Raw genomic sequence first — 21137 nt, forward strand, 5'->3', positions numbered from 1 at the left:
AGAGGCAATGTTCACACTAACCAAACATCCTAGATCCAAGAACAGATTTGACAGTACCCAGGCTTTGTATGCCTTTATTTAATGAACAAAGCATTTGTGAAACCAACACTTTCAATCCTGTGTGCTTATTAAACACCTTTTGACAATTAGTTATCCAGGTTTAAAATCACCCTATTTTAAACCCTTCTTGTAGCTGGGTAATTCATTTCAGATTAAACTTTAAAATGTATCTTTTACAAGTGAATTCTGGCCAGGAAACAAAAGAGGCTTGAATCGGAGTGGAATCTAGCTCAAATGAAAAATGCAGAAAAATCTGATTGAGCTGCTGAACAAAGCCCCATTGTATCCTATGACATTGCATGAGTGGAAGCTTGAAAAAGATGACTGACTTTATGTGTGTCAGATAAAGGACAATAATTTTATAGTCAAAAATGATGCCGACTCCAATAGTTTGAGCTAAACTTTCCACTTCTGACTGATAGGATTGTCAGTTGTTAGCTTAAATTCAGCTTGCACTGTACAAACACAAATGCTTAGCTAAAAGTACAGAGCGTCTCAGAATTCTTTAATGTTAAAAAGCTGTCATTTTTGTTTTTTTTGTTGATTTGCATCAGTTCTCACAGATGGACATGCACCATATGTCCAAATGATTGGGGATATCTCTTCTAATGAATTATTTACCTGCACCCATTGCTTACACAGCTTCTCTAGTCCCTGCTCTGTTGCCAATAGAACAGATAAACATGAACCTACTGGCACCATGCTGCCTAATGCCAGGTATGGGTTAGAGGGGTATCAAGCCCCCCTGAGCACTGAGCAGTGGAGCAGTGGAAGAGCTGTGTTCTCTGAAATGATGGTGGGGCTCCATCAAATATTTTGGGATGGGTTGTGGAGTTGGGGATGATGAGGTCGGGTGGTGATCATCCAAAATCCTTCTACAGTCTAGTAGAAAGCCCTCTCTCTGGACTTATTAAACTTTTTAATATCCTTGATTTTGGACCAAACAATGAACGAGTAAGTGTACCAACATTTTTGTCTACATAGTGTATAACTCAGGAACGTCACAAACCCAGAGCAAACATGTTGCTGGTGCTTGCCTACCCACTGGTTCAGGCTCTCCTGCTGTGTGAACTCACAACTTTTTTGCCATAATCCTCCTAACCCCTTTGTTTTTCCCATGTCTTGCCCATGTATCAAGATGCCTTGTTCCTACTGTTCTTCCTGGGTCTCTGCTTCCCAGCTGCCCACTGTCCTGCTCTGGATCTTTGCATTGTCCATCATTCATGCCTCACTGCATAGCTGTGCATATGACTGTCAAACCTGCATGGACTTTCATAGCAACACTGAGCATGTGTCCTTCACTCACTCACATTATTAGTGACACTCTCTGACTATTTTCGTCCTGTAATTCTTGTTGTTCTGTTATTTGATCTGCTGTCTGGTGCCAACCAGAGGAGGATGGGTTCTTGGTGAGTATTAGCTTCAGTTTGTAGCAGAGCGGAAAAAAAGTGATTCCCTTCAAAAATAGGCAATGCTTCTTATAAACAGCAGTGCGTTATCAGCAGGATTTTTGCTAATGCCAATTAATCTTCAGAACCTTAATATCCCCTAGCTGGTAGTTATCATTTGATAGGTGGGGACCTTGCTAGCAGGTGGTAGGCCTAATAGACGCTGATTAAACTGAGAGAAAAATGAGTAAGAACTGGGTATGGGGAAAAACACAGGCAGAAAAGCAAGACTTTAATCACTCTAAGCAGCTGAGGACAGGAACATCATACCTCATAGCCGAGCACTCTCTCAGGACTCGACTGCACGGCTTCCCAGTTCACTTCGATGTCAGAGGCCGACAGGCTCCTAGCCACGACTCTCTCGGGCGCTACGCTCGGCACTGCAGATGAAGGAGAAGAAGCGGTGAGGCTTTCGCTCTTTTCATTCAGAAACTTCACATGCATGAATTGGATTAAGGCCTGAGAATAAGACCCCTATCCTCACCTGAGAGAACCCCCCCACTTCATTTTAATAGGATCTGTGACTGACAGGGAGGAGGACAATCTGCTGGGCAAATTCAATTAACACTGTAGCTCTCAGATAGGCCTGTAAGTGTCTAGCAGGATTTGCAGTAATCTAGTGCCGTAATAACTAATATCAGGTTGACATTCGCAGTTCAGGAGAGTGTGTGTGAGTGTGTGAGTGTGTGTGGGTTGTGAGTGTGTGTGTTAGAAAGGTTGGGGGGGGGGCTGTGGCTGTCCGAATCAACTTAGTTCATCATTATTATTCAAGGTCATGTCTGAGTGTGAGTGAAAAGAGAGGGCATGCGTGTGTAGGGGTGTGTGTGTGTGGGTGTGTGTGTGTGTGTGTGTGTGTGTGTGTGTTTGTGTGTGCACACAAACAGGCTGATGCTAACCTTCTTCTGCTGAGAACACAGTGGCGATAGAGCTGAAGGGTCCTTCTCCACGCTTGTTAAAAGCGCCCACTTTGACGTCAAAAGGAGAGAAGGGCGGCAGGGTGTCGTTGCGGAACACGTATCTGGCCACGCTGGGGGCAGAAATCACCGCCCGAGTCCAAGTGACCGTGCCCATGGGTCGGAAAGCGATGATGTAACCGAAGCCCTCTCCGTTCTGCAGCTCCTCTGGAACGGGCTGAGAGTGGAACACAAAACTATAGTGATATTAAAACACATCAAGACCAGTGTGTCAAGCGCCCCACACTGAACACCGCTACTCTACACTCTTAGACATGAAGGTGCTGCAAAGGGTTCTTAAGGCAATCAGATGGGGCTCCTCTGTGGCAATGCTTAAGGTGGTGGTCCAGCAGACTAAGAAATGGAACCTGAGGATTGCTGGGTTGAATCCCAGGTCATTCTGCTTGTCATCAGCAGCCAGAGCCTGAGAGAGCACAATTTGCCTTGCTCTTTCTGGGAGGGTAGATGGCGCTCTCTTGCCTAACATCACTCCAGTGTGATGCTGGCCAGCACTTGTCCTCCAAACAAGCTGGTTGCCTGGTTATGTTGCATCAATGACAGTTCGAAAAGAGGCGATGGCTGGTTGCCCATATGTGAGACGAGGCACATGTTAGTCCTCACCCTCGCAGTGTCGGGTGCATTCATGTGATAGGAGGACAGTATTGGCGAGTGGGTTGGGTTATTCGCTAATAAGTAAAATAAAAAAAAGTAAATAAATAACTAAACAAAGAGAGGTGCTACAAAGGGTTCTTTGAGTGACTCACATGCTGTCTCTCTTACAAAAATGGTTCTTCTATGGCAAGGCTAAACTTAGATTTTTTAGAGTGTAGTTAATCTGGGACATTGTGCAATGCTCCAAGTTGTACACTGTTCAAAATAAAGATACTGAACTAAGGCATTGCCACTATGACCCGAGGATTGCTGGCCTGAATCCCAGGTCATTCCGCCTGCCATCAGCAATTGGAGCCTGAGAGAGCACAATTTGCCTTGCTCTTTCTGGGTGGGTAGGTGGTGCTGTCTCTTTTCTAACATCACTCCAGTGTGATGTTGGCCGGCACGTGAATCTGATAGCCGATACATGCATTACATGTGATAGGAGGAGAGTACTAAGGAGTGGGTTGAGTGATTGGGTATCTAAAATTTATGCAATGTCATACAGAGAACTATTAAAAAAAAGAAATCTATGTGTGAAGAACTGTTTAAAGGTTTATAAATTAAAAGGTTCTTCACAGTTTCTTTACAAAAAATTCTTTTATGGAACCAAAAGTGACTTCTATCACTTAAAGAACCCTTTATAGCACATTTATTATTTAATCTAGAACATTGTACAATGCGCCGAGTTGTACCCTGTTAAAAATAAAGGACTAAGAATTTGGACCTGAGGATTGCTGCCTTGAATTCCAGGTCATTCAGCCTGACCTCAGTAGCCGGAGCCTGAGAGAGCACAATTTGCCTTGCTCTCTCTGGGTGTGGGTTGAAAAAAATTGGGGAGAACAATTGGGTAAAAAGTAAATAAATAAATAAACAAATGAAGGTGCTAAAGCGTGCTTTATGCGATGTCATACAATGACATTTGGTTCCAACTTTTGGTTCCATAGAAAATCATTTTTTAAAAAGAGAGTATGTGTGAAGAAACATTTAGAGTTTTAAATGTTTAAAGAAGTCAGCGTAAAGGTCTTTCATAAATTAAAAGGCTCTTCACACTCACAGTTCCTTTCCAAAAATGGTCCTTTCTCCTAAAGAACCCTTTGAACCCTACGAGTGTACACCCTGAAACATTGCAATGTACTCAAGGTGCTTATCTACACTTTATTAAACATAAAGATGCTACAAATGGTTCTTTAAGTGATGCCATTTTTGATTCTTAACCGTTGTATCATATTCAATATCAATTGTCAATTGATGTAGAGGTACTTTACCAATTTAACCCCTTAAACAGCCTACGTCCCTGTGTGTGTGTAATAAGCCTTTCTGTGTTATGGGGGTTAAAGAACCCTTTGTAGCACATTTATTTTTAAGAGTGTACAGCACAGAACATCACACTGCAGCCAATGTGCTTATCTACACCTTGTTAAAAATAAAAGGTGCTACAAATGGTTCTGTAATCTGTAAGAGATGTAGATGAGTGTGCAGAAGAAAGGCTTATTATACACTAAGATGAATTACTTAATAACTACAGGGACTTCTGTACTAGGGACGTAGGCTGTTTAAGGAGTTACGCTGGTTTTACTGGTGCGATGTTGTAAATAGAGAGTGTGTATGGTGTGTGTGTGTATGTACAGTATAAGTTAATGTGTAAATATTCAGTTTTTCTATTTGTAAATTTGTGTTCTGTTGTACTACTGTGATTTCTGGTCAAGTACCTCCACAGGTACCTCTACAAGATATGGTCCTGTCATGGCTGGTTAGGCCAGACACCGAGGGATGAACACTCACAGAGATGGATCCAATGCAAGTATTTATAATAACAAAAAGGGTACAATACAAAGAGTAAACGAAAACAAGTAATGCAGCAATAAAAGGGCTTAAAGCAACGTAAACCTGACGACCAAACGGGCGAACACACAAGCACACCTGAGACCGGGGGCTCTGGGAGCTGAGCTAGGTGAGCGGGGTAGGGGAAACAGGGAAAACACAAAACAACCTACCAGGCCGGCCTGGAGAGACTAAGGACACGTGTAAGCCAGAACTGGTGGGGGGGGCAAACTGACCTAAACAAACCGTGATCCGTGTATAGAACCTCTCGGGCTACCTCAAGGCTCTGAACTTACAATCCAATTCTCGGCGAGGAGCTCAGTATCCGAGCTCCTTAAGTATCCCCAGTCTCAGGTGCAACACATTAACTAAACCAGACATGATGAACCTGAATCAAACACATATGAACGTAACTGAACTAGAACCGAATCATTGAATCAAAACAAGAAGGGAAACACAACAAAAGTCCTTATGTAAGCCTGTGGGCGGTGGCTCGGAATCGCCCCAGGGGAGGGCGCGATACCGTGGGGCTGACAGGTTCATCAAACCTGTAAATAAAGGGCTATGCATTTTTGGCAAGAACCTGGTGATACAATACTTATCATGATAAAAGTTGTTCACTCAAAGACCTTTATTTTTTAAATTCTATTTTTCTGGTTGTTTAGATTGGTAGTAAACAGAATATCGAGATCTCACAGAAAGGCCTGAACTGATTATCCACTGGTGCCTATAGCTTTACTTCACTGAATTACAGTAAACGAGCCAGCAGCCCATGTCAGTCCGCACTTTCTATGTCAGCATGATTTTAATCGTGCTTTAATTGTGTTATCCATAAAAGTTTAATATTTTCAATTAAGCCAAGGATTCTTTAGGAGCTGCCCTTAGGCACAAGCATTATTGCAGCCCCCCTACCCCACCCCACCCCACCTCCCAGCGCCCTGCGGTAATGAAATAGAGGACTCCCGAAACCCCTTCCTGTTCCCACTGCAGTGGTGTGTACTGGCAACCATTTACGGGTAAACCAGACTTCAAAGGAACCTTCTGGTTCCCGAGCTGAATCACATTTCAAGTGGAAGAAATGGAGCTGAAAGTGCTGCCCGGAAAAGGCGGATCCAGTGAGCAGCAGAGCTCGTAAAAACGGCTTCATGTAATTCCGCACAATTAAGCATGGAGTGTGTGTGAGTGTGTGTGCGGAGAGGAGGGTGGAGAGGACAGTAAAATCTGACAAATGACTTACCTCCCATGTTATCACTAATTCCGACTTGGTGCCGCCCCCTCCTCCCACGTCGGTGGGGGCCGTATCGGGAACTGCGGTGGAGAGAGATCAGTGAGTGCTTTAAGGAAGTCCAACCTGCCTCCGCCTGCCTCAGTCTGACGACACTCAGAACAATGGTAGCGTGATTGAATTGTCAAACGCTCCCGGTGTGAGAATAAAGGTGTGTCTGGGGAAATGTGTGAGTGTAAAGTGGAACAGTGTTATCCGTCGGCGGATGCAGGCAGAGCTGTGGATCCAACAGCATTATATGTTTGCAACTCTGGGGGAAATGATCCGTCATGTTTAATCTGTTACATCAGCTTCTGTTTGTGTGTTTTGTGTGTGTGTGTGTGTGTGTGTGTGTATGTGTGGGTGTGTGTGTAAGCGTGTGTGGTGAGATTAGTGGGAGAGTGGTTGAGTACTGTACACTGTATAAAAAAACAGCTGTAGTCTACAAATAAAATTGGTTTCTAAATTGTGAAAAATCTTTACAACAAAAGTATTGGGACAGGTGTTAATTCATTGTTTCTTTTAAAACCAAGGGTATATAAAATAATTTGTCCTGCTTTTGCTGTCACTACTGTGCAGGAAAGTAGGCTCTCTACTAATGTTTTGAGGAGCACTGCTGTGAGGATTTGATTGCATTCAGCAACAAGAGTGAGGTCAGGATGTCCACAACTCCACAACTCATCCCAAACGTATTGGATGGAGCCCAATAGAATAGTCTGGACTGTCTGGAGCAGATACACATGAACCTGTTGGCACCATGCTGCCTAATTCCAGGTGTGGGCTAGAAGCCCCCCCCCCCCCCACCCCCAGCATTGAGCTGTGGAGGAGTGGAAGTACTGTGTTCTCTGGAATGATGGATGATGCTCTATTCAAAACTTTTGGGATGAATGCAATCAAATCCCCACAGCAATGCTCCTCTAAAATCTAGTACAAAGCCTTGTTCCCTGGACATTAGAGACAGTTACTCCAACAAAAGCAGGATCAGCTCTTTTAATACCCTTGATTTCAGAAGAAACAATTAAAGAACAGGTGTCCCAAAACTTTTGTCCATTTAGTGTAGCTTTATTATCTTTATCTAAAGCCGCCTAATACGGTCATTCGTTCAATAGTGTGTGTGTGTGTGTGTGTGTAATACTCACTAGCATCCTCTGTCCGGGTCTTTGTGGATGGTGGGCTTGGTTCCCCCATGCCCACGCTGTTGCTGGCCACCACTCTGAATTCGTACTCCACCCAGGCATTCAGATCCACCACTGTAGCAGTGAGAGTGTTGCCATTGATCACCTCTGGAACTACACACACAGAGCGACGCAGCACATTATAGAAGGTTTAGTGTGATTACAGCGACTCCTACATCGCATAAAACATCCCCCTCTGCTGTCTGCTGACAACACAGCGTCATTGGCTCTCATTGAGGCTTCATAAATTACCCGTGTCGACAGCCTGCCAGCCCACAGTGAAGGGCGTCCTGGCTTGAATGATGTAGCCGGTGATGGGGCTACCATTGTCCCTGCCGGGGCTCCAGGACAGCTGGGCCGTGCTGTCTGTGATTTCCTCCACCAGCACTGTGTCTGGGGGGCCAGGAGGACCTGAAGTACACACACACACACACACACACACACCAGTGAAAATAAATGCAATGCAAAACGGTGGCTTTAAATGTTGTTAACTTTAATGCATGTATTTCTATTCATCCATTCCTCCTGAATGGGTCTCCTAAGACAGTGATACTCTGTTATTACCTGCAGGACTGTGCACACACCTTAGAAAGCCACGGAACGGGGTTAAAGCTATGTAACCCAGACTAAATTAGTTTCTACCTGTGAAATAACATTAGAATAAACCCAATGTAAAATGAAACTAGGGGTCAGTGAGAATGTCTACCTGTAATTAACTCTATATAACATTAGAATAAACCCAAATATCCATAAAGTCAGTTTTCAGTGAGAGTGTCTACCTGTAAAACTCTATATAACATTACAATAAACCCAAATAAATATAAAGTCAGTGGTCAGTCAGAGTGTCTACCTGTAATTAACTCTATGTAACATTAGAATAAACCCAAATAAACATAAAGTCAGTGGTCAGTGAGTGTATTTACTTGTAAATAACTCTATATAACATTACAATAAACGCAAATAAATATAAAGTCAGTGGTTAATGAGAGTGTCTACCTGTAATTAACTCTATATAACATTAAAATCTATCCAAATAAACATAAAGCCAGTGGTCAGTGGGTCGGACTGTGCTGTTGGTCAGTAAAGTTATTGATATGCTGGTCAGAAGAGCACAGGTTTGGGTGCTGATCATCTCTGTGAACTCCAGACACTGTATGGATGTGTTCAGGTTGTAAGAACTCTTTGTGCTAGGATGATTTTGGGAAACCCAGACCAGATTAAATTATAGTACAGTTTTTATATAATGTAATCATTTAATTACATATAATTTATCAAGGTATTACGATCCTGCAGATTTCTCCTGTACAACATTCTGAGAATTCGACCCTTCCTCTCTAGAGAGTCGCCCAGGTGCTTGTTCAGTTTCTCGTCATTTCAAGACTTGATTACTGCAACTCTCTTCTGGCTGGTCTCCCTCTGCACACCATCAGGCCCCTGCAACTCCTCCATGTTACTCCACTGCTGCATTCTCTCTTCACTGGCTTCCTGTAGCTGCTGCCCAGGTCATCAGATTCAAAACCCTGACTCTGGTCTACAAAGCCAAGACTGGACTAGCCCCTCCATACTTGATGGCAATGGTCAAAAGCCGATCTGCACCAAGAGCCCTTCCAGCTTCAAGTACGGCTCGGCTCGACCCGCCTTCCCTCAAAATCCACGGAAGACAAGCATCCAGGCTTTTTTCTGTCCTGGCACCAAAGTGGTGGAACGAGCTGCCCCTGGGTGTCCGAGTCGCTCGCTGTCTTCAAACCCAGACTGAAGACCCTCCTCTTCCGAGAATACTTGGACGAATAGAGTACTATGGTCATCTCATTGTCTTGTGTTTAGTAATGTCTAAAGCTTAGAGGTATCCTTTGAATTATTGGTCTATTCTAACTAGCTAAAATATTTCTTGGGTAAATAGCAAAGCACTTTGTAAGTCGCTCTGGATAAGAGCGTCTGCTAAATGCCTTAAATGTAAATGTAAATGTATTTGGATGGCACAGTGTAGGTTCATCATAGATACTCACCTGACATTCAACTAACTTTTGAACTGAATATGTATTAATTGCAACTGAACTCTAAGTTAAATGTAAATCACTGCCTATTAAATGTGACCCTAACCTTAACCTTATCCCTAACTTTAACCTTAACCATAACCCTAAACCTAACCTTAAACCTAACCCTAACTCTAAACATAACCTTAACCCTAACCCTAACCCTAAACCTAACCTTAACCCTAACCCTAACCCTAACCCTAACCCTAACTCTAACTCTAACCCTAACCCTAACCTTAACCCTAACCCTAACCCTAACCCTAAATCTAACCTTAACCCTAAACCTAACCCTAACCATAACCATAAACCTAACCCCTAACCCAAACTTTAAACCTAACCTTAACCATAACCCTAAACCTAACCTTACCCCTAACCCTAACTCTAAACATAACCTTAACCCTAACCCTAACCCTAACCCTAAACCTAACCTTAACCCTAACCCTAACCCTAACCCTAACCATAACCATAAACCTAACCCCTAACCCAAACTTTAAACCTAACCTTAACCATAACCCTAAACCTAACCTTAAACCTAACCCTAACTCTAAACATAACCTTAACCCTAACCCTAACCCTAAACCTAACCTTAACCCTAACCCTAACCCTAACCCTAACTCTAACTCTAACCCTAACCTTAACCCTAACCCTAACCCTAACCCTAACCCTAAATCTAACCTTAACCCTAAACCTAACCCTAACCATAACCATAAACCTAATCCCTAACCCAAACTTTAAACCTAACCTTAACCATAACCCTAAACCTAACCTTACCCCAACCCTAATCCTAACCCTAACCCTAACCCTAAACCTAACCTTAACCTTACCCTTACCCCTAACCCTAACTTTAATCCTAACCTTAACCATACATCCATAAATCTTATTATTAAATCTAACCCTAAAAGGGTAAAGGGAAGGTTAAGGCTAGGGTTAGGGTTAAGGTCAGGATTAGGGTTAAGGTTAAGGTTAGAGTTAGGGTTAGGGTTAAGGTCAGGATTAGGGTTAAGGTTAAGGTTAGGGTTAGGGTTAAGTTTTTTATAGTTAGGGTTAGGGTTAGAGTTAAGATTAAGGTTAGGGTTAAGGTTAAGGTTAAGGTTAGTATTAGGGTTAGGGTTAAGGTTAAGGTTAGTATTAGGTTTAAGTTTAGGGTTACGGTTAAGGTTAGTATTAGGGTTAAGTTTAGGGTTAAGGTTAGGGTTAAGGTTAGGGTTAGGGTTAAGGTTATGGTTAAGTTTTTTATAGTTAGGGTTAGGGTTAGAGTTATGGTTAAGGTTAAGTTTTTTATAGTTAGGGTTAGGGTTAGAGTTATGGTTAAGGTTAAGGTTAAGTTTAGGGTTAAGTTTAGGGTTAAGGTTAGGGTTAGGGTTAAGGTTTGGGTTAAGTTTAGGGTTAAGGTTAAGGTTAGTATTAGGGTTAAGTTTAGGGTTACGGTTAAGGTTAGTATTAGGGTTAAGTTTAGGGTTAAGGTTAGTGTTAGTGTTAGGGTTAAGGTTAGTGTTAGTGTTAGTGTTAGGGTTAGGGTTAAGGTTATGGTTACAGTTACGGTTAGTGTTAAGGTTAAAGTGCAGGGTTACATTTAACAGCCAGTCATTTACATTCAGCTTCAGTTGCGTTTACTCGGCTTTCATTGGAGTGTTATTTGAATGTCAGGTGAGTATCTAAATGAACCATCCAAGTAAAGTAATGCACTGTTAACACTATAATACTCAGTACTCACAGTATAACACTACTCTCATTTACTGTCATTTTACACGTCATTTTCTAATCCTAACCTGGTACTTAATGTAGTTTTTGACCAGATCACTTTACAAAGTCATGTGCTGGTCGGTTAGGGCTTTTTATCCGTGTTTCTTTTGCAAAGTCAGGACACAAACAAACAGAACACCAGCTCAGTGTGAGGGTGACGCCTGATCAGAGTCTATAAATATTCCAATCAATCAGATATTGTCTCAGCGTGGCCAAACCCAGCCTGAAGCCTATCCTCATGATTGGGGCAAGAATGAGAATCGCTCTCCCTGTGAATGTAAATGTGCTCCTCTACACACGCTATTAAACGAGGGGCATTTCTGCTCCAGACAGCCTAGCTCTGTGCCAGTTAAATAGTTTTTCCCTCCCCATTTTGCACAGCATTCTGGGACTGCCAAGCTGCTCAGCTGATGTGCAAATGAGCCAATTAAAGACATTCTCCATGACAAACAGCTCCACTCTTAAACACCTGGGACAACTATCATAATGCGTAATGGGCATGAATACCAATGTGAGCCGCTCGGAAAAAACCTGCACTGGTAATGTGCACTATAAACCCGTTCCACTGACACAGTTATTCCAGTCTACATGACAGAATAGGCCTTTATTAAACCATTCAGATCCACTGACACTTCCTTCGGTGTCCAATATCTTACACACGTACAAGCCGCAAATGTTCAGACGGTGACTTTGACCTTGTCTAGGAGTTATACGGCATTGTCGCATTCACTTAACATGAGAAACAGCAGATACACACAGTTCGGCATTTCTCAGCCTACATCATACACCCTGCTGCTTCATTCTTAACAGGGAATTCCCCCCATTTATTTCATTGCTTCATAATTAAATGAATTATTATGCAAACAAAGTCATTAGAAGTGGGTTTGGTGTGAAATACTCCATTCTAGAGAATTCAGGAATTCAGAACAATTTAAAAGCTTCCACACAGAAGTTTATTACACCAAATATTTATGAATGCACTGCCTGAAAGACTATTTGACAATAGTTTAGAGACGGGTTAGCCCTAAAACAGATCATTTGTGGTTTAGAAAGTGCATGCAAGGTGTTGTATGCCAAATTAATACCTGAAATAAAGGCAGAAAGATGTTACATATTGAACTCTTTGACTAAGAGATATTAAAACAAATGGCTGTGAATGTATTGCCTAAAACATGTTTTTTAGCCCCGTAAAACAGAAAGGCTTACTTAGTAACTACAGGGACTTCTGTACAAACTGTTGGGGCTATTCACTGGTAATAGAGGTTTGTAATAACACTTTTGGAACACCAGTAGACCATAGGCTGTTTAAGAGTTAAAAGGCTTCCTTACAGAAGTTTATTACACCAAATATTTATGAATGCACTGCCTGGAAAAGGTTATTTGACAATAATTTAGAGAAGGTTTGGTCATAAAATAGACTTTTTTAAACCATTTGTGGTTTAGAAAGTGCATGCAAGGTGTTGTATGCCAAATTAATACCCGAAATAAAAGCAGATTGTAGATTTCCTACTCTTTTACCATTCAAAATGTTACATATTGAACTCAGAAGAGTTAAAAAGCTTCCTTACAAATGTTTATTACACCAAATATCTGTAATTGCACTGCCTGAAAGACTATTTGAGACTATTTAATAGTTTAGAGAAGGGTTAGTCCTAAAACAGATCATGTGTGGTTTAGAAAGTGCATGCAAGGTGTTATATAGAAAATCAGTCTCTGAAATAAAAGCAGATTTTAGATTTTCCATTTTTTTATCATCAAAAATGTTACATATCAAACTCAGAAGACTCACTAAGAGATATCAAAACCAATAGCTGTGAATGCATTACCTAAAACATGTTTTTAGCCCTGTAATGTAGAAAGTCTTATCCCAAACTAAACTGTATTACTCAGTAACTACAGGGACTTCTGTACAAACTGGTGGGACTGTTCTCTGTTGATCGAGATTTGTAATAACACTTTCGGCCCACCAGCAGACCATAAGCTGTTTAAGGGGTTAAAGTCAATCAATGGCACAGCAAGGCATGTCAGGCTTTGTGCAGAAAAACTACTAGAATAAAATATAGACTAATATGGTCAGAGAATTAATACATTTTCTGACCATCACTGCTATGACTGCTATGACTATATTAAGTTATGCTACACCATAATTATGAAATTATGATTATGAATATGTTGCACACCTGAGCAGTACAACAGTTTAGGTGGTTTAGTGACTTTTATCAATAATTTCTGATCAGAGGAGGATGGGTCGGGTCCCCCCAGTCTTGGTTTCTCCCAAAGTTTCTTCCTCCCTTCCTTCCTTAAAAATGGCCGGTATTCTCATGCCAATTTTCTAAAATGAATATGATGAACATGAGGCTGGAAGAATGCTTTTAGCTTATGTAGATTCCCAGTTAACTTTAACTTTACAGCCTTATTCACCCACCATTCTTAAGAAGGAATTTCTACTTGTACCTCATAAGTTCACAAAGAGATATTATAAGAAAAGCAGCTAAAATACCAAAAAACATGCATTCAAAGCCATTTCTTTTAATATCTCGTAGTGAACTATGCGAGGTTTAAGCAGAAATTTCTTCTTTAGAACGGTGGGTGAATGTCAGCCTGACATTGCCATTCTGACATTCCCCAGTGTTTTCTTATTTAGGATGTGTTCAGTTTAGGAGGACAATGTGATCCATCATTAGAAGAGCAGAGCTGTGAGCAATCCTGCACTTTACAAGCAGATCACCAGTTTCTGATCAGGACTTTACTTAAAAAAAACAAATGGACGAATATTATTAGGAGGATATTGATGAATGAGGCCCAATGTCTTTTGTTATTATTCAGAGATGAAACAAAAGGATAAAAGACAAACAGCTGATTTCCGTACCTTTCACAACCAGCACTGCATCCACAGACAGGCCCTCCACATCTGTGTCAATAATGCACACGTACTTCCCACCATGGTGAAGCTGGATGTTTCTGATCATCAGGTCCCCAGCATTCCTCTGTTGGAAAAACAGCATAAAATCATAAGCCAGTTTATAAAACTCAGCCACTAAAATCAAAACATATTAATCGCTACTGTTCCTTATAAGGTGCACTTGTAATGATTCCTTCTCTATTTGAGAACAAGTCAGAGGTCTGCATGGCGTTTAGCATTTGGCATCTTAACCATTTAATTCTGCAGAAACTTTTACTCTGTAATGGATTTAATTATGTGGTTTCTGAAACTTTAGAACATGCTGTTATCTATTAATATGGACTAGAGTACATTACATACAGCAGCTACAGGTATAGATAACAGTGTGGCTTCACCTCACAGCACCAGTGCAAAAATAATGAAGCAAGCATGTCTAGGCTGTAGGTTATTTTATTTTATTGTATTTATTATATATATATATATATCCCTTTATTAATTGCCATTTAATGTAACTTATAAATTTTAATTTACCCTCTTGCACAAGCCAGTTTACCTCTTTACTGAGAGCAGGAGATGTCTCTTGACAGGAGATCTCTCCACTGAATGCCTACCTTTGTATTGCAAATAATAAAATACATTTATAATTAATAAATACATTTTCTGCCCCTCCTCCTAGATCAGGGCTGCTCAATCCTGGTCCTGAAGATCTACCACCCTGAAAAGTTCAGATCCAGATCTGGACCAGGTGTGCTAGATTCGGGGTGGAGGTAAACTCTGCAGAGAGGTAGATCTCCAGGACCAGGATTGAGCAGCCCTGTCCTAGATGTTAACAAAAGCATGTGTAAATAGCCTTCAATCTAAAGCACTTACAAAATCGCTTAGTCATTCCCTTAAAATATCCAAAGCAAAGGTCGCTTCACCCCAAATTCAAGGTATGGTGGTGCAGCTCAACCAAAGCTCCACAGTGCAGAAGCAGTGCTCCAGCCCCATTCTCCCCATAACAGTCAGTAGAACATCAACATGATTTCGAATCTCAGAATATTGCTTTAAGTGCGCTCGGAAGAGGTCACTTAAAGGACTTAAAGGATCTTTAGCTGAGTAAGTGATTCTGCTGGTCAGTTTTGGTGCCAGGATGCAGAAAGGTCTGGATGCTTTTCTTCCAAACATCCTGAGAGAGAGTGAGCCAAGCCAAGCCGTGCTCTGCGACAGCACTACATTTAGGGTAAGGTATAAATTGTCTGTATTTTTGAAAGTTTTCCTTCTTTTGGTCCAACTATTCCCTTAATTATTGTTGCTTTAAGTGCTGAAACAGCTCACAATAACAAAGGTTGAACATCCAGAGTGTCGGGAGTTGTGCGTTTGACCCTGTAAACAGTGCTTCAACACTGAGGAACGAGGAATCGTGACATGTGGCTGCGGCCAAAGCCAAAACTGTCTGCATCTCTCATGGAAGCCCTAAGGTCTCTGCGTCCTCTGGGACACCCACCCTCCCCATTTAAAATGTCTGCTGTCCCTGGTGAGACAGAACAGGCCGCGCCAGCGACTAGCCTCCAGGCTGTGCTCCTATCCAGCTCTCCCAGACGCACACAAGAGCTCGCTAAAACAAACACGCTCCAGCTAATTGGCAAGATACTAATTATTCCGTAATTACATAAGCAGGGGGGAGGGGAGGAAAGCAGCAAGACACGCATAACGAGAGCTAATATTGTTCTAGATAAAATATAATGCACGTCAACACCATGGGGGACAAATAACTGTTGGTACTGGGGAGGCTGACGTTATTGGATGTCGGTGTCTGAAAGCATCTTTCATCAAAAGTCTTCATGAAATGTAAAACCAGGGCTGTGGAATTCACGGGAATGTAGAGCAAATCCACTCGGCTGAGCTTCCACACTGACTAACTGACATTGACTGCATTGAGTGGCTGCGGCCGATTGTGTTTCACGCCCACGTCTGCGGCGATGCGGCACCTCAGAGGCAGACAACTGTGAATAAACATATCAATTAATGAGGAGCATCAAACAGGGACAGCACGGGCTGAAATGACCGAAACGATTCATATGCAACTAATTCTATTTGACGGAAGGACCGGTGTCTTTACTCTTATGTTTCTGGCAACTGAAGAATGGTATAAAGCGTACTGATTAGGTTCTATCAGATAAAGCTCAAAATAATTTACTCAAGTCAAGTGGGTTTTTATTGTCATTTCAACTACATACAGAGTACACAGTGAAACGAAACAATGTTCCTCCAGGACTATGGTGCAACATAGACACAGTGCATACAGACCACAAGTGCAACACAGAGTGTGTGCATGGAACAGAAAAAAACATTAGTTCAGTCTCTGGAGTTGAGAAGTCTGATGGCTTGGGGGAAGAAGCTATTGCAGAGTCTGGTTGTGTTGGACCGGATGCTGCGGTAACTTCTTCCTGATGGCAGGAGGGAGAACAGTCTGTGTGAAGGGTAAGGGGTTCAAATCTGTTTGTTAGATGCTTTAAGTTATTTCAAATTAGAGCATTTTCTCCTCTTCTAAAAGAAAAGAGGTTCTCCAAGGGTTCCCACTGGCAATAATTTTATACAAAACCACGAAATCTCAAACTATCTGAAGGCTCAAATTGAAATTTAAGGCCATATCCAGAGTTACTTACAAAAGTGCTTCACTGTCACTCAGAAAATACACTTATCTAGTTTGTAGAGACTAGAATCCAGAAGATCCTCTAATCTACGACTCTACTAAATACAGAAGTCAGTCTGGAGACACAATCTTCTACATACTCTACTCTCTGCACACTAAGTACTCTCAGAAGAGGAGGGTCTTCAGTCTGGGTTTGAGGACAGCGAGTGTTGGACTCTGTTGTTCGGACACCCAGAGGAAGTTCGTTCCACCACTTCGGTGCAGGACAGAAAAAAGTCTGGACGCTCGTCTTCCGTGGATCTTAAAGGATGGCAGGTCGAGCCGAGCCGTACTTGAAGCTGGAAGGGCTCTTGGTGCAGATCGGGTTTTGAACCCCAGTCTTGGCTTTGTAGGCCAGCGTCAGGGGTACAGGGGTACAGCTACAGGAAGCCAGTGATGATGAGAACACAGCAGATGAGTTAATGGCTCTGGTCCCATTTTATATTAAGTGTTTCTAAGAACTGTGTAATTAAAAATCTATGTAATTACACTGTAACTACATGTTATGGTCATGCGCTCGCTGTAAAATATGGATTACAGTAGTGTAGCTTGTGTAATTACTCATGTGTATCGACTTCAGCTTTAACTCTTTAACCTTTAAGTGCTCTATCTAAATAGTTATAAGTAGAAGGAAAAGAAGAAATTTCTATAAATATAATTACCCCACCCCCACACATACTCTATTAGGCATTATAACTGCTATGCACATTCTATTGCTATTAAGATACACTTGTGTAAATATGCATTTTGTATTATACTGTAATCCATCTGTAACAGTTAATACATAACCAGTAGTTACATTGTTATTACAATTAATATTAATGTGTAACTATTATTATTATTAATGTGTAACAGTTATTAGAGACACAGTTATTATATACATGGTTCTTTACCTGGTAAAATAGCTCAGCTTCTTCTAGATGTCTTTTTTTATAGAATATTTTAAAATAGTCTACTTAGAACCAGGGGTTCCATTCTATTGTTATGAGGAACAAGGAACCCTTGTACAGGGAACCCCTTTACAGTACTAACCAGTACAATTTCACTTATACCGGCCTTACAATAAATGACTTTTTAAGAAATTTCACACATTTCCAATGTTGAAATTAAATTGATTCAGCGCTCGCGTCATCTCCATCGTGTGGTCTTGAAAGCTGTCCTAATTCAGTGTTTTCTTGTCTTGACATTCCAATACAATCAACCGTGTTTTAATATTATCAGAACGTTTTTAGTCTTGCTTTTCGCAAATTGTGACATTGTGAATAACCAATAGCTGAGCTCTCTCCAGTACCATGCAGGAAGCAGCAAAGAGGCTACAGGAACATCTCTGGTGGTTAGGAGAGACATGAAGGAGACCCTCCATGCAGGAGAGGCATTGTAAAATAAATGATTAAAATAATAGGGAGGTAATAAAAAATACTAATAATAAATAAAACAATAAATAGAATAAAATAGAAAAACCTAGAAAGCCTTCTGCCCCAGTAACTGTCTCTACTGTCAAACTCTTTTTAATACCCTTGATTCCAGAAGAAACAATGAATATGATGTCCCAATACTTTTGTCCATATAGTGTATAATGAGACGAATAATATGAACTAATGTAAAACCATAAGCCTGACTTTCCACTCCTCTTGCAGAATGCTTCTATAGGGCTTGCAGAAAGAGGCTACTGTGATGTGCTCACTGACAGCATTATTTAGTGCTTTTGCGACCAAAGGCGACCTACATCAAAGTTCTGACCATGAAGTGTTCCCGCTGTTACAACACATGGTCCACACAAGCCCACTAACAGATTTATGGCATGGGATGATGCACAATTCCAGGCAATCAGAAGTGCATAATGCTGAAGGATGTCCCAAGCAAGGCATGGCATCACTTTCCTGCATCGTCAGAGAGCGTTCAGTGTATATTCTGGCATGCACAGCATGTGAGCATTACCGCTATTGCACAGTTTGCCAAGTTTTCACTGGCATCATCTCATATAGGGCTGCCAATCAGGATGACTTTAAGAATCATTACAACTATCAGCTATTTTTTTTAATTAATCAAATATCCTATTACATTTTGGTTTCAGTTAAAAATAGATTTTAATAATTTCACAAGAAGTCAAAATGAGAAAACTGATTATGCAAAACATTGATTTTGTACTGCCTTACATGTAACTGCATTAAATTCATTTCTCAGAATAAAACTTTTTTAAAAACTTAATTTAAAAAATAAAAATACGACTAAATTTACAATTGTCTCTTGATATTACTTGAATACTTGATTTTTAGCTTCTCATCGTTCTTATGTTTATGATTCTAACATTAATTGTTTGATGTAATTTACATATTTCGATTTAAATTAACCTTCTGTGAAGCTTTTTAAAGGATCTACAACAATTTCCAATTCATCCAAGCCTGGAATCATTTAGGAACCTTTAGAATCTAAGTGTGTATGACCGCTGTTAGTTTGCAGAAGGCTTTAAAAAAAAGAAAGAGCAAAGAAGAATGTAGGAGAACACCACAGACAATCTATTACCTTCCCCTAAAGTCCCTGTCAACACACAGCTTTGCGCTTTCAGCTTCTAAGATGAAGTGTGTGGAGAGATGATTCACTCAAGGGTAATCTAGGTTACCAACACACAAGTCACAGAACATTTCCTAGAGTTTCTTCCGGAGAGCCCCTCTGTCCCAGCCCACGCATCAACTCAGTGCTAGCGGTGGCTCACAGGTCGCAAAGTGGGCTGGAACCACTGCTTGCATAGGGAATCTTTACTGTCTCCGACAAGTCACTGTCCCAGACGAAAGGCCTCCGTCTCAGAGGATGTCAACCAGCTGGCAGCGAGAAACGACAGTGGTAGAAACTCCAGCTCTGACAGTCGGGTAGGGAGGCCGGGGAAGGTTGGGTGCTGTTTAATTATGCTAATATATTCATCCCATGCTGCCGAGATGGGTAGTGGTAATTTCCACAAATGGGAGGCCGCCGAAGCCGCAAGAAACTGGCATCTAATTACATCCCTTGTCAGCATATGTCGATGTCTTCTGTAAGCACCACTGAGAGGAGAGCCCAAGGTGTGAACTTCGTTGTGACCACTTCCATGTGACCAAAAAAAAACCCCCAAAGAAAACCTCAGACGTACTGCCTCAAATGTAATGCATTCTGTTAGCACTCTGGGAAATCTGTAACTTTGCACAGACCTTGGATAAATAACCACGTTCTTTGTTCCCTCTTTCAAATGACTTGCCAGAGACAAGCTGAGAACAAATGGCTGAGTCCTGCATTTAAAAAAGGAACACAGTCAACAAAAGCCCAGTGTCTTATCTGGCAATTCAAGGCAGGGTTTCAAATCATCATCATTTGACTTGTGCCAGCCTTGCCCTTGGTTCATGCCAGCAAACTCATTATGAAATTATTTCAAGGCTCTAGCTACATAAATAGGTATGCAAATTCAATTACAGCAAAGACTGGCGATAAGGAATGTTCTCCCTCGAGGTGCAAAAATTTGATGTTGAGGGGAGGAAAAATAGGGGTGAAAAAACATGGTTTTAATTGATGTGGCCCATTTCTCTTTTGCAAACTGTAACACAGACTGTTCTCCAATCATGGAAAGTCATTGACTGTCAATGTAGGTCAGCAACTGAGTGACCCAGAACAAGGTAATGGAATTTGTCCGGAACATTCTCTTTCAAATATGGGGAGCGATGAGGACCAGAAGCAGAGATTCAGTATGACACACTGTTATTCGTGTAATTTTGCCATGCCAAAATCAGTGGCTGTTTAGGTTTTAACCTTTTTAGGCTTAATCTAGAAGCGCTTGTCTGGACATTTAGTCCTAAGGAAAAGTTCCATTGTCTGAAATTTCAAGTGACATAGCTGAGGGGGAGCTCCCTAGGGCAGCAGTGGGTCCCAAAACGCAGTCAGGTCCATGACTTACAGGTATTCTACCTTGCCCGAGGCTCCACCCAGTGCTATTGGGAGTGCTGGTGTACCGAGAAATGCCTTTAAGGTTGTGCCACTTACTCCAGAGTCTCTCGTCACTTCAAGACTTGACTACTGCAACTATCTTCTGGCTACCATCAGGCCCCTGCAACTTATCCAGAGTGCAGCGGCACGGGTCGGGTCGTCTTCAACGTTCCTAAATTCAGCCATGTTACTCCACTGCTGCGTTCTTTCTTCACTGGCTTCCTGTAGCTGCTGCCCGCATCAGAATCAAAATCAAAATCTTGACGCTGGCCTACAAATCCAAGAACGGACCAGCCAGCCCCTCCGTACTTGATGGCGATGGTCAAAAGCCGATCTGCACCAAGAGCCCTTCCAGCTTCAAGTACGGCTCGGCTCGATCCGCCATCCTTTAAGATTCACGGAAGACGAGCGTCCAGACTTTTTACTGTCCTGCACCGAAGTGGTGGAACGAACTTCCCCTGG

General features: G+C 41.7%; 1 protein-coding gene across 2 annotated transcripts in view; it reads right to left on the reverse strand.

Annotated features, from left to right (window-relative positions):
• Window positions 1-21137, reverse strand: part of cntn3b (contactin 3b) — a 124040-nt gene that overhangs the window by 19765 nt on the left and 83138 nt on the right. For both annotated transcript variants that reach the window (XM_072684918.1, XM_072684917.1), the window contains exons 14-19: window positions 14021-14138; window positions 7628-7786; window positions 7340-7489; window positions 6174-6244; window positions 2405-2639; window positions 1779-1888 (exon numbers count right to left, since the gene is read on the reverse strand). In XM_072684918.1, the coding sequence (XP_072541019.1) occupies window positions 1779-1888; window positions 2405-2639; window positions 6174-6244; window positions 7340-7489; window positions 7628-7786; window positions 14021-14138 (843 nt within the window). The remainder of the gene's footprint in view (window positions 1-1778; window positions 1889-2404; window positions 2640-6173; window positions 6245-7339; window positions 7490-7627; window positions 7787-14020; window positions 14139-21137) is intronic.

Source organism: Salminus brasiliensis, chromosome 7 (genome assembly GCF_030463535.1).
Source record: "Salminus brasiliensis chromosome 7, fSalBra1.hap2, whole genome shotgun sequence".
NCBI classification, from domain to species: Eukaryota; Metazoa; Chordata; class Actinopteri; order Characiformes; family Bryconidae; genus Salminus; species Salminus brasiliensis.